This window comes from Heteronotia binoei, chromosome 1 (assembly GCF_032191835.1).
Source record: "Heteronotia binoei isolate CCM8104 ecotype False Entrance Well chromosome 1, APGP_CSIRO_Hbin_v1, whole genome shotgun sequence".
NCBI classification, from domain to species: Eukaryota; Metazoa; Chordata; class Lepidosauria; order Squamata; family Gekkonidae; genus Heteronotia; species Heteronotia binoei.
Genome location: NC_083223.1, coordinates 70,189,185 through 70,203,744, shown reverse-complemented (window position 1 = coordinate 70,203,744; position 14,560 = coordinate 70,189,185). Strand labels below are relative to the sequence as shown.

At 41.9% G+C, this 14,560-nt stretch overlaps 1 protein-coding gene across 4 annotated transcripts in view; it reads right to left on the bottom strand.

Annotated features, from left to right (window-relative positions):
• ADGRB3 (adhesion G protein-coupled receptor B3) overlaps positions 1–14,560 on the bottom strand; it is a 730,220-nt gene that overhangs the window by 368,529 nt on the left and 347,131 nt on the right. For all 4 annotated transcript variants that reach the window (XM_060235460.1, XM_060235469.1, XM_060235479.1 and 1 more), the window contains one exon: positions 9,118–9,186. In XM_060235460.1, the coding sequence (XP_060091443.1) occupies positions 9,118–9,186 (69 nt within the window). The remainder of the gene's footprint in view (positions 1–9,117; positions 9,187–14,560) is intronic.

Sequence of the window (14,560 nt, the reverse complement as noted above, 5' to 3'; positions counted from 1 at the left end):
AAGATGCAAAGGAAAAGGAGTGGCAGTTCTTGTCCAGATTTCATAGAAAGGAAAGAGGATGGTACAAGAAAACTAGAGTAGGACATAAAGATGCTCCACTACCATTGTGAATGCCTCGTCACAGCAGCAATGAAAACAACACAGCTGAGTAGCTGCATCCTAAACAAAAATAAAACAAAGTGAACAGTATCTGAAAGATATTTGTTACTGTCTCAGTATTTTTAAGTGTGATCTGATATCTAATGGCTTAATTCCACCTGAATATTTTGGCAGAGAGGACTTGGGAGCAATATTCCCTCTAAGCTCCTGAGTCCTGTGAGCAAAAATTCTACTTTGTGAGCTACTGGCATTAAAGTTGTGAGCTACTGCATAAATTATTGTGCTCTGGGGTCATCCTGCCTAAGACAAAAATGTGTGAGCTTGAGGCTAAAAATCTATGAGCTAGCTCATGCTAACTCAGCTTAGAAGGAACACTGCTTGGGAGGGGGGCTATTTGGATTGCAGCTGGAAGGGGAGGTGAGAAAATCACACTGCATGGGCAGAAAGATTTCTTCCTGTAGAAACATTCAACTAAATATTAAAGCTCAGATATGGAAACATGTTAACTAAGAGTGAAACTACATGTTACACTTTATAGCAGTAGTTAACATGGGCTGGCAGCCATATTGCAGCTGTAAGTCCCTGGTGACAACTGTGTAAAAGTAAGGCAGGGAACCAATTCAGACTGGGACCATGGTGTAAAGGTGGGAGGGGCTCCTGCCTTCTTATCAAGATTATTTTGGGAGACAAACAGCCTGTGGTTGCAGAGGGACATTATTTGCCCCACTGAGAGGAGCAGCCCTTCTTTTCCCTGCATCATGGTCTTGATCCAAAGTGTTCCTTTGCTGAGCTTTTACACAGGAGTTGCACCCAGGAACTCACAGGCTGCTCTAATAGTCAGGAAGTTCATCCCTATAAATCTGCTTTAACTGTTATATAGTAAACAATGGTTTGGGCCACAGTAGCTATGATGACATTTGGTATATAGTAAGGCCAGTTCCACACTGAGGTCTTTTCTGTGCAAATCAGTCAGTATGGTTTTGGCTTTTGCATAATGTAATGACAATTAGTGAATAATCTGATAATGAAATTCACTTCCTGTATTTTTTCCATCTACACAGTTGGTTCTATTCTGATTATAACCCCACTTAGTCCCACTGTTTACTGACATCAGCAGAGGAATGACTCTACCACAGTTTTCTGTTTGTTCATTTAAATGTGAGCTGATTTGTGCTAGTATTTCATGGCAACACTGCAATTCTCCCCTGTTCCCACACTACTATTAAGCAGCAAACCTGTGAACTCTGAATCCAGAGAACTATAATCTAACCATAAGGATGCACCCCAATTTCAGTTAACTCCAAGTTTCCACCTGTCAACATTTAAATTTTCCCTGCAGAAAACATATATTGTGAAATGGAACTAATGGTTAATGATCATATGTGTATTATGTGCCATCAAATCATTTGTAACTTATGCCAACCCTATGAATTAATAACCTCCAGTTCTTTCCTATTTGGTGTTAAACACCATCAGCACAAAAAAGCACAGCTGTTAAACTATGAATACAATGAGTCTTCTAAAACATTCCAGTTATTCTTAAAATACTAATGTAAGGCTATATTTTCTTGTGTACTCCTATGCTTTACAACTGAATCTGATCAAAATGTTTCCTTGGCTTCTATCTTTGCACTCTATGGATATATCTACATGACTGTCTTACAATCCCTTTGAAACTGATTAACTTGTTTAACTTGTTGTTTTTGGCTTCCTAGAAGGTCCTATGGAATTTAGGTGTGGGAAAGAGGATTATAGCAGCTCTTCTATTCATTTAATGTATTTTATACCACCAAGGTATTCAAGACTTTATATGGTTCTGCATTATTTCCTCACAACAAGCCTGTGAGATAGGTTAGACTGAGATAGGGCTGCCAGGGGAATTTGGGAGCATTCTTGGGGTGGGCAAGACATTGTGTGCAATGCCCCCGATGTGATGCCATCATGTTAATGACACCGCATGTGACACTCTAGTTTTTGGGCAAAACTATATTGGGGGTTTTTCCTTCAGCCCTAAATTTACAAAACAACAGTTCCTGGGTGCAACTCCTGTGGAAAAGCTCAGCAAAAGGACACTTTGGATCAAGACCATGATGCAGGGAAAAGAAGGGTTTGCCCCAAAACCAGTGTTGCCAAACAATGTCCCTGGCACAATGTTGCCACCTGGAAGTGCCAGGGACATTGTTTGGCAACACTGGTTTGGGGGTGGAGTTTTCCTCATTGGCCAGTGATGAATCAAAGCCCACTGAAGTTGGGGACCTTCCACTGGGACTTGGGGACTGCAACCCTAGGCTGAGAGAGAATGACAGGCTCAAGGTCTCCCAAGAAATTATTTTAAACTGGGTCTTCTCAGGCCTAGTTTAGCATTCTAACCACTACACTACACTTACACTACAATTCATCCCTAATGGACCTAATTAATTTAGACCCAGTTAATTACTTAATACAAAGGATGGGGAAGGGGAAGTTGCATCTTCTTCTGTGCACATAAATTGATTGATTGATCGATCGATGGGATTTATATCTAACCCATCCCAACAAGGCAGGCTCAGGGCAAGTAACAGCATAAAAACAAATATGTTAATCCATTAAAAACCTAAAATCAACAGACCAATATATCACAATTTATGCATATTTAGATGAATGACTGCATAAAAGATTTCTATTGTGACTTTGAACATCAATGTATTTAAAGTATGTCTATGATGAATCTCTGCCACTAGTTTAATCAAATATATATTTAACTAAATTGTTTTGTAAATAATTAAAATATATATTTTGCTTAAATTGTTGTATGAATGATAAAAGAAGACCATTTTGCTGGAAATGTTTTTAGCAAAGGTCAGCTCTCTTTGTTCTACTTTACATCTGCTGACAAACAGTGGGAAAGATGTCCCTGTTCGTTGCTAAATGCACCATAAAGTTTTGATTCATTCCCCCATTCTTTCATTTGCTGAGAATATTCTGACTTTTTGGACTGTGATTCATCATAGAACAGTGACCAAAAGGAAGGAAATACAGGCTGGCCATCCACAACTGCAAAAAGCCTCACACATCTGAAGGTCAGTAAAGGTCATGTGATTACTATTTATTATTTACAGTTCACCATTCTCCCTTAAATACAAGGTGGTTTACACAGAATAAGTCAATACAATTGATGGATGGGACATTCAATAAACATGCAATAGGATTAACGTTATGGAACCAACCGGAAGTCTAAAAACAGAACTAAAGCAAAGTGTAAATATTAATGTGACTCATTAAATGATGTAAAATCCCATAGTAGGAACCAAGTTTCAACAAACTATACGCAGTAGTATAGACCACAGTCCCTAATAATTTTTCTGAGTAACTCTGGCTGATAACAGACTGGCATTTTGGGTCGACTCAGAGATGCCTCTGAAGTCGGCCCAAAAAATCTGTACAGACTGCAACATCTGCTGCCCTTCCTCCTCCCATCCTCACCCCATCCTCCAGGTGCCTGAGACTGGCTCAAAAAGCTACCACTTCCAAAGTGGTAGCAAATCTTTGAGCTGGCCGTCAGTCACCTCCCCGTCGTCTGGACAGGGAAAGGTGCAAGTGAGGTGACTTGGCGGTGTGGAACTGCCAAGCCGCCCCAAGCTGTTCCCAGGTGTTTTTAAAAAAATAAACCATTCAGAGCGCTGGAGCACTTGTGTGCACAAGCGCTTGCTCCCCAAGGGGAAAAAAAGGAATCTGGCTTCTGGGGCACCTTCCCATGCTGTGGCACCCAGCCACTGCGCAGATTAGATGGGGGCGGCATGCGAGTGAGTGTGCAGAGGCATTGGGACAGCTCTTTTTGAGCCATCCTGATTTGCAACGCGTCCAAGCCACCTCAGAATGCCCATCTGTTCTCAGCCTTTGTGAATCATTTAGTACAGTGCCAGTCTATTGCCTGCATAGAAAAGCCCTCTTGAATAATTCTGTTTTTCATAGATTTAGGTGGATAGCCATGTTGGTCTGAAGCAACGGAACAATATTTGAGTCCAGTGGAACCTTTAAGACCAAAAAAGCTTATATCCAGAATTAAACTCTGTTGGTCTTAAGGATGCCACTGGACTCAAACTTTATTCTGTTTTGCATAGTTTGCAGAATACCATGAGAGCAGGAGCCTTCCTGACCATTTCAAGCAGGCCACAACAGAGGGTGGAGGCCACAACAGAGAAGGCAGTTGTTGATTTTGCATGATAAGACCTGTCTCCTATAAAACCAATCAGGTCAGTCCTGTTAGTTTAAGTGATAATGGGATATATAATACTGCTGGGTCATGCCAGAACCTTACTTTCACTCACATAGCTGTGCTCAGGCTCAGCAAGACCAGACATATGGGGGGTTTTTGCACAGCTAAGTGAGAAGCTTTCTAGCCAAGCCTTCTTCCTCAGCATGCTAAATTTGTATTTTCAGGAATTGTCCATTGAGTGTGGGAAAGGATTTCAAAGAACTCCCCTGAGAAAAGCCCTTCTGAATGTCATCAGCACCCATTCTCAATCATTCCCTACCCCACCAAGTCCTGTGTACAGGAAGTGACTGTGTACACACACATACTGTGCCTAATATCCCAAGCAACAATAATTATACAAGGTCTTTTGAAAGTCCCTATGCACTGTCGATAATCTCTCAAGTCATAAAACATTCATGTGCGGTTTATATTAGACAATGAATATTTCACCAAATCCAAACAATGGCAACTGGTTGAAAAGTGAGCGATTTCCAGCTAAGCAATCTCATTCTGTTTTCTTTCAAGCATTCTCAATTAAATATGTGCAAATCTAGGAGAGTCTGATCCTATTTTCTTTCAGCATGTATGACATGATTTCCTTCAGCTCTACCAATCATAATTATGTTCAGCTTCAAAGCTGAAAAAACATAGTGCTCTATGGTCTACCTTCACAGAAAACAAATTCCCTGATATTCTGTCAGACAGCAATTCTGGGATCTCAACTTTTTCATCTTCCAACATGAAAGACTATTAATGAAGGACAAATAGACTGAATTCAGACCCATGGCTCAGTGCAGCAGTGTGCTGACACAGAAGTGAGCCAGTGGAAACTGGAGTGTTCAGATGCCCAAGGAACAGGGATAGGCCATGGGCACCCCAGGGAAGCATCCAGAGTGCTCATGTGCCCCATCCACAGCTCCCCAGGTGCTTGCCCACCATCCAGACAGCTGGGAAGATGCCTCAGAGGCACCCCAGCGATTAAGTACCATTTTTTTTTTAGACAGCTCCAGGTAAGTCAGAGAAGGGTCAGGAATGGGATTGGGGTAGCAGGCAGATGTGCATGTTTGAATACACATTTTTTGTGCGCTCACCTGCAGTCCCTGGGGGGGCTTAAACCACCCATATGAACCCAGCCATAGAGTATTACTGTTATAAGAACATAAGAGAAGCCATGTTGGATCAAGCCATTGGCCCATCCAGTCCAACACTCTGTGTCACACAGTGGCCATATTTTTATCTAACCCCCTCTTGAAGCTGTCTATGCTTGTAGCCGCCACCACCTCCTGTGGCAGTGAATTCCACATGTTAATCACCCTTTGGGTGAAGAAGTACTTCCTTTTATCCATTTTAACCTGACTGCTCAGCAATTTCATCAAATGCCCACGAGTTCTTGTATTGTGAGAAAGAGAGAAAAGGACTTCTTTCTCTACTTTCTCCATCCCATGCATTATCTTGTAAACCTCTATCATGTCACCCCGCAGTCAACGTTTCTCCAAGCTAAAGAGCCCCAAGCGTTTTAACCTTTCTTCATAGGGAAAGTGTTCCAACCCTTTAATCATTCTAGTTGCCCTTTTCTGCACTTTTTCCAATGCTATAATATCCTTTTTGAGGTGCAGTGACCAGAATTGCACACAGTATTCCAAATGAGACCGCACCATCGATTTATACAGGGGCATTATGATACTGGCTGATTTGTTTTCAATTCCCTTCCTAATAATTCCCAGCATGGCGTTGGCCTTTTTTATTGCAATCGCACACTGTCTTGACATTTTCAGTGAGTTATCTACCACGACCCCAAGATCTTTCTCTTGGTCAGTCTCTGCCAGTTCATATCCCATCAACTTGAATTTGTAGCTGGAATTCTTGGCCCCAATGTGCATTACTTTGCACTTGGCCACATTGAACCTCATCTGCCATGTTGACGCTTACTCACCCAGCCTCAACAGATCCCTTTGGAGTGCCTCACAATCCTCTCTGGTTCTCACCACCCTGAACAATTTAGTGTCATCTGCAAACTTGGCCACTTCACTGCTCACTCCCAACTCCAAATCATTTATGAACAAGTTAAAGAGCATGGGATCCAGTACCCAGCCCTGAGGCACCCCACTGCTTACTGTCCTCCACTGTGAAGACTGCCCATTTATACTCACTCTCTGCTTCCTATTAATTAGCCAGTTTTTGATCCACAAGAAGACCTGTCCTTTTACTCCATGACTCTCAAGCTTTCAATGGAGCCTTTGATGAGGAACTTTATCAAAAGCTTTCTGGAAGTCACGGTAAACAATATCTATTGGGTCTCCTTTGTCCACATGTTTGTTCAAAGAAATGTAACAGGTTAGTGAGGCAAGATCTTTCCTTACAGAACCCATGCTGAGTCTTCCTCAATGACCCGTGTTCATCAATGTGCCTACTCATTCTGTCCTTGATAATGGTTTCTACCAACTTTCCCGGTATTGAAGTCAGACTGACTGGCCTGTAATTTCCCGGATCTCCTCTGGAATCCTTTTTAAAGATGGGGGTGACATTTGCTACCTTTCAGTCCTCAGGAACAGAGGCAGATTTCAATGAAAGATTACATATTTTTGTCAGAAGATCCACAAGTTCAACTTTGAGTTCTTTCAGAACTCTTGGATGTATGCCATCCAGACCTGGTGACTTATTAGTTTTTAATTTGTCTGTCAGTTGTAGGACCTCCTCTCTTGTCACCTCAATCTGACTCAGGTCTTTCAACACCCCTTCCAAAATAAGTGGTTCTGGAGCAGGCAAACACTTCTCATCTTCCACAGTTGTAGGACCTCTGAAGCCTAATATGCATTTGGGTCTCCTGGGGGAAAATGTATGCAAAGAGAACTTTCCACTGCATCTGATGAGTCTTGAGCACTCCTTACATGGACACCAGAGGAAAGAATCATTATTTAACAGCCTCACCTTATCCATCTATTTGTGACAGTTTACAACAAAACAGTAATTTAAAAAAAAATCAATACAATTCAGGGATTAAATACATGATTTGGAGCAAAGGCTTCATTGAATTAAAAAGTTACAGCATTATTTCATGTTACCTTTATTTCAAATGCTAAATTAATTTGGATAGTTGTATACAAACATCCATATAAGAATATCTCATTTTCCATTTAAGCTGCTTGCAAACATGACCCTGATTCTTTGTTGATAGCATTTTAAAGCATATTTCAGTGCATTTATACTAAGGCAGTACTTATGATGAGTGTACTTTTCATGACATTATAAATTTACGGGCATTGAAGGAAAAGATGGAAATTTTTCATCTATTTTGAGAAAAAGTTCACTATTTTCTACAGTGATTGGCTTGCTCTCAACACTGTTGTCATGTAACCTACAGGACTGTTCCTAGTGAGATGAAGACCTAGTAATGATAAGAAAAATATGGCACTGAAGTAACATAGGCCTGGAATTATATAAGCACTAAATAGGTGAACATTCTAATCCTTGGAAGGACTGCAAAATATTTTGCCCACCAAGAGCACTACTTTAGGGGTGCTCATGGACTACCCTTGTTGGTTGAAAAGCTGTTTGGTGCAATGACTAAAAGTGCCTTCCATTAGCTGCATTTGGTTCACCAGGGCTGCTTACAAATGGGCAGCTCTGAGTGGCATCAAGGTGACCTGGAAGTGAGCTGCCTGGAAAAGGAGCACCCGGAAGCATCCTGACGGACCACAAGTGCCCCAGGGAGCATCCAGATGTTCATGTGCCCCGTCTGCTGATTGGTAGTGCTAAAGAACATTATGTCATACATGTTGAAAGAAAATAGGCTCAGACTCTCCTAGATTTGGTGAAATTTTAAGTCAGCTCCTAGTAAGTTGGGAATGGCTCAGGGGCGGGACAGGGACAGCAGGCAGATGTATGTGTATAGACGCACCTTTTGGGGGAGCTCGCCTGCTGTCCCCAGGGTGGCTTAAACCACCCATCTGTAACCAGCCCAAGTCTCTCCTTTCTTAGTCTCAGCCAGTCTAGCTACACTGATCTACACATTTGTACCCTCAAATTACTGTAATAGGATCTGTGTTGGGCTCCCCTTGAAGACAAGCTAGAAACTGCATCCAGTTCAGAAAGGTGAGATAGAAATATTTCAATAAATGAAAATTTAAAAATTACCACCAAAATTAAAATGGGAAAATTACATGCTATAGATATTAGTGATAAAGCCCTAATTTCCACACTGGGTAGAGCATATAATTCAAGGGTAGCCATTCAGGCTTATACAAATCTGTCAGAACTCACACATGCTATTTGTATATATTTTTTCTCCTTTAAACATTTACCAAAATACAAAACATAGTATGAAAAGGAGCTCTAAGACATATGCTCTACAGACTTACAAGGCAGAAGACACTCCTCAAAGCCCACAGCATGAAGCAGGGATGTGACAAGTAACTTGGTTCACAAGTAGCTTTTTCAGATAGTGTCATAAGAAGGAAGCCACCTCCTTCAAACACATCAGTGATGCCATGAAGAAAAATTAAAATCCTGAGATGGAATGCCAGTAGTCCTTTTATGAGGGGCTAAGGCTATTTTCCCCAAAGGGCAGCATGATGAAAAAGCTTTGTTCTTGTAGGATCCTTCCTTTCGGCTTCATCACAGCCAATTTGAGCCAAAAAGTAATCACACTGTTTACACTGATGTTTCTCCATGAAACCCTGAGACACTAACTTTTATGTTGTCACTTAACAAATACGAACAAGTTGTGCTGTTATCCACAGGCCTGTTAAAGAAAAAAAACCCGAAGGTTCTGTAAACAGACTTACTTGCTGTGCATCCTCCCATTTTTCTTTGTTCTCTTCATCCAGAAGGTTACTAACAATTTGAAAGAAGTTCTGTGAATGTAAGAAAAGGAACTTTTACATTACAATAAGCAATAATAGCCCAAAGTTATTCAAATCTATATGAAGAAATATATACTCTTTTTCCAGTGTGATGCAGTGGTTAAAAGCAGAGGACTCTAATCTGGAGGACCAGGTTCAAGTCCCTGCTCCTCCACATGAAGCCTGCTGGGTGACCTTGGGCCAGTCACAGTTCTCTCAGAACTCTCTCAGTCCCATCTACCTCATAAGGTGCCTATTGTGAGGAGAGAAAGGGGAGGCAATTGGTAAGCCACTTTGAGACTTCTTAGGATAGAGAAAAGAAGGGTATAAAAACCAGCCCTTCTTCACTCATTGACTGAAGGTGTACCATGTTTGCACTTCTGTGACTGCCTGCAAAACAACTAGTGGTGGCTCAAAATATGTTGCCACAAGAGGAGGAAGGAGCCATGACCCCCCCCCCAAACAAAAAAAACCACACACACACACACACTGCCTCATTGCTATCACCACCCTCCTGCCTCAGCTCACCTTGCTTGACTTCCACTCAATACACTTCAAACACAGAGCAGCAATGCACACATGCTAAACAACTTCCCAAACTCTACTAAGATTCCTTCCACTCAGGGGAACACATCCAACATTTTGGTTGCCCTGGCAACAGACCACCAAAATAATGGTTGAATTCTCATGAGAAAAAGGAACCTCATGAGAATTGTGAGAACTGCCATGTGTGGATTGCCACACTGTTTGTAAAGAGGCCTCAGGGAACAAGGAAATAAGGATTATCTCCTCTGGCTCCCTGGAGAGTGACAGGAAGTTGCTGCCTCCCAAAATCTGCTGCCTGAAGCAACTGCCTTAAGGAGTCTAATTAGAGAGCCATTGCCGAGAACAACCAAATTCAGCATGCTCCAAACAAGCAGATCACTGCTCCTTCATAGGCTATGACAAAGAACATAAGAGAAGCCATGTTGGATCAGGCCAATGGCCCATCCAGTCCAACACTCTGTGTCACACAGTGGCCAAAAAAATTATATATATATATATATATATATATATATACACACACACTGTGGCTAATAGCCACTGATGGACCTCTGCTCCATATTTTTATCTAACCTTTTCTTGAAGCTGGCTATGCTTGTAGCCGCCACCACCTCCTGTGGCAGTGAATTCCACATGTTAATCACCCTTTGGGTGAAGAAGTACTTCCTTTTATCTGTTTTAACCTGACTGCTCAGCAATTTCATCGAATGCCCATGAGTTCTTGTATTGTGAGAAAGGGAGAAAAGTACTACTTTCTTTACTTACCCCATCCCATGCATTATCTTGTAAACCTCTATCATGTCACCCTGCAGTCTACGTTTCTCCAAGCTAAAGAGCCCCAAGCGTTTTAACCTTTCTTCTTAGGGAAAGTGTTCCAACCCTTTAATCATTCTAGTTGCCCTTTTCTGCACTTTTTCCAATGCTATAATATCCTTTTTGAGGTGCGGTGACCAGAATTGTACACAGTATTCCAAATGAGACCTCACCATCGATTTGTACAGGGGCATTATGATACTGGCTGATTTGTTTTCAATTCCCTTCCTAATAATTCCCAGCATGGCGTTGGCCTTTTTTATTGCAATCGCACACTGTCTTGACATTTTCAGTGAGTTATCTACCACGACCCCAAGATCTCTCTCTTGGTCAGTCTCTGCCAGTTCACACCCCATCAACTTGTATTTGTAGCTGGGATTCTTGGCCCCAATGTGCATTACTTTGCACTTGGCCACATTAAACCTCATCTGCCACGTTGACGCCCACTCACCCAGTCTCAACAGATCCCTTTGGAGTGCCTCACAATCCTCTCTGGTTTTCACCACCCTGAACAATTTAGTGTCAGCTACAAACTTGGCCACTTCACTGCTCACTCCCAACTCCTTGTGCATGGGCATTTTACTGGGACCTAAACTTGTTCCCAGAATCCCCTGCATCTGCTGAAGTTTCTTATTTCACATCACCATGCAATGTGTACCCAAAGTCTGACTTTTTAAAATATTCCATGCCACACTATTTTCTATCCATACTTCTACAAGTAGAGCCCAGATGCTCTTTCTCTGTATAACATCAGTAGTTTTTAAAAAGTGCTTGCTTTAGACCCTTATCAAGAACAGTAAAATTCACATGCACCAGGTATGTCATATTAAACTGGCATTTTAAAATCAAATTTCTAACTCACCCTTTCTCCAAGGAGCTCATGGTAACATACATGGTTTGTCTCCTCATTTTATCTTCACAACAACATTATATAGCCATTTACACTGAGAGAGAACTACTGGCCCAATGTCAGTCACTTAGGATCATGACTGAGCAGGCTAAGACTGTGTCTCCACAATCTTTATCGGAATTCTAATCAGTATTCCCCAACTAATATTTGTAATCATAGTTATTCAAGTTTAAAAAAACCAGTTTCATACATGCATGTCACACTAACAAAAACTTGTATATTTAGCTCCATTGGTTAATGATCGTATAGCATTTCAGAAATGGAAGGAGTCATAGCTGTACCAGTTCAGAATTCCTGAATCCATCAAGAGCTGAGTTCAAACCATTGGACATATGAAGCTGCCTTATACTGAATCAGACCCTTGGTCCATCAAAGTCAGTACTGTCTACTCAGACTGGCAGTGGCTCTCCAGGGTCTCAAGCTGAGGTTTTTCACACCTATTTGCCTGGACCCTTTTCTGAATTCTGAAATTCAGACCTAGCTCAAAGTAGAATCACCTCTCTGCAGGTGCAGCTGAAGCTAGACAGGCTTGCCAGTCCTCAGGTCTGGGCAGGGGATCCCCCAATTTTGCAGGCTCCTCCCTGCTGCCAGCCTCAACAGCCATGATGTGCTTTTAGATCTCAGGCAGGTTCAGAAGCTTCAGCTGCTTCTGTTTTGGAAGGTGTGTGTGTGTGTTTAAATCTAAGTGAGAATGAAGCTGCGGAGGGCAAGCAGAAAGAGCCACATGTGTGTGAGAGAGAGGAAGCCAGAGACCCCAATCCCTCTGTTCATTTTGCATTCCTTTCAGAAGCTGTTTATGTAGTAAAAGGGATAGTAAAGAGTTAACCAGAATCTGAGTATAGAGGAAGGTCCACCCTTAGACCTCTCTTTCCATGAATTGGCTGAAATACAGCAGATTGTTACATTCAGCAACTCTGGTGAGTAAAGCTATCCGTACCATTGCCCCAGGGAGATCACAAAAATGCAGGCATGCAGATAGTTTATTTTGGCTGCTGTGTGTGTGTGAGTTCACTTTCATTTTAGTGGAAGTGCAGCTGCTGTGGAAACATTTGAATGCAAAAAGAGGGGGAGGAAATGAAGATTGTATTCATGGAAACTGCACTGCTGTATTTTTATTTATTTTTAGGGAATGGGAAATCATCCCAGCTCCATCCCCATAGTCTCCTGGCTCCAGCCCCAGAGTTCCCAGATATTTCCTGAGTTGGACCTGGCAACCATGGAGCTAGAACCATCATTTCCTTTCCCTACTATTGAAATTTTCCTGACATTGATGTTAATGAGGGCTATTTTTGGGGATTCCATTATGGCTAATGGAAGCCAAATTGTACACTTTTCTGAGAAATATTGTTTCCAAGGGTTTCTGGGCTCTTGCCAACCTGTTTGGAAAACTATATATCTGAAGGGTTTTGGCATCAGGACACTGTTGAGACAGAGGTCTGGGGCATAATGAAGGTTCTGATTCCGGATCTTCATGGAATGTGCCTCTTCTATTGCTGCTGCTATGCCAGGAAGGTTGGAGGGAAAGATAAGGGGATGGGTTGGGTGCCAGGGAGAAGGTAAGGCAAAATCACCTGGCTCCTAGCATGCTCCCCATTATGGCAATATATGCAACACAACATTTTTCAAACTTCAGAATGATCTCAGAAATAACGGACTTTATTTTACATTTTTTAAAAGGAAGTTTTTCCTGTTGAGCAGGGATATTCCAAATTAAACTGAGGAGAAATTGTTTGTCACCAATATGAGCACATGAGCCAAAAGAGACTTCATTGTTTGAACAGAGGACTGAAGCCACTGTATCCAATAATGGAATTCAGGATCTCTAACAAAACTTCCCCAAGCTGCTATTTAAAAATGAAACAATGAAATGAACAACCTAGCAAAACCCAATAGGAACTTTTTCCATTGGTGTGTGTGCACACAAAAACTTAAATAGAAAAGATAATTTTCTCTAACATTTTGACCTCAAGCTCTTACTTTCCTATATTTGATTATGCTACTTATTGGAGTATCTTTAAGTGAGTCACATAAGGGACAATTAGACTCATGCCAGGCAGCCATTAAATAACACATTTCCTTTCAATCAATGTCTTCCACATCATTCTTAGAACTTCCTTTTAAAATTTCATCTAGCATAGTTACCCTGTCCTTCTAGTACTGCTTTTATCTTTATTAGTAAAAGCTGAGCTCATCTCAAATATCTGTTTCTTTTAAAAAAGTGATGTAGTTTTATCCAGAGTCTCTCAATTATCTAGGTTTTTTTGGGGGGGAGGGGGGTTGCATTTTAAAATGAAGGCCTTCAGCTTGACCCAAAGTAAAAAAAGAAGCCAAACTGAACAAGTTACTCTACTGCTTGGGTGCAATGACTTCAACACAATGGCTTGTGTCCAGGAACTGAGAACTCAACAGAAACTTATGCAATGAATCCTTGTCAAAGGGCCATTTTTATTGTGGCTTCCTTCAGCCCTCAAAAAGATTCTCTTGGAGGGTCAGAGGACTCTTGGGAAGAGCCCAGAAACAGGAGGAAGGGAGCATTGCCAGAAATTGCCCCATCCATGTATGAGGTTTGATTGTGCAAGAAATAGCAGAAAAAGGGAAGTGATATCTTTTTCTGCCTCTTTCCCACTGAAGCACCCTGTGCTGCATCCCATACAACTCTTTGCCTAATTCTCAGGAGAGGCTATGTGGAGGTGCAGAGGATACAGCAGGAAGGGGAACTGGGAAAGGCATATTAAAACCAGGATCTGTGCCAAACAGCTGCAAAGTGTGTGTGGAGCGGTGGTGGTGGTTAATTTGCAGAGAAGAAGCAAAAGGCAGAAAGGGAGTTCTTACTTAACACTTCCCTTATTTGCCTCCTTTTGTCCTTTCCTCTAGTTTCCCCCTGTAAACCTGTCTGGCAAGCCAGCAGTCAACACGTTAGCTATTAACTAATTATTCAAGAAACTACAGTTTCTTGAATTTAAAATAACTGTCAATGTAATAGGCTTCCCAATCCTCCGCCTGGGGCGGGGGACCCCCTGATTTGGAGCCTCCTCCCCCGCTCGCCAAAAATCTGGAAGCGGGGGAAAAATTGCGGCCCTTCCCTTCCCACCCAGCCCCGATCGCAGCAACTTCTCCTCG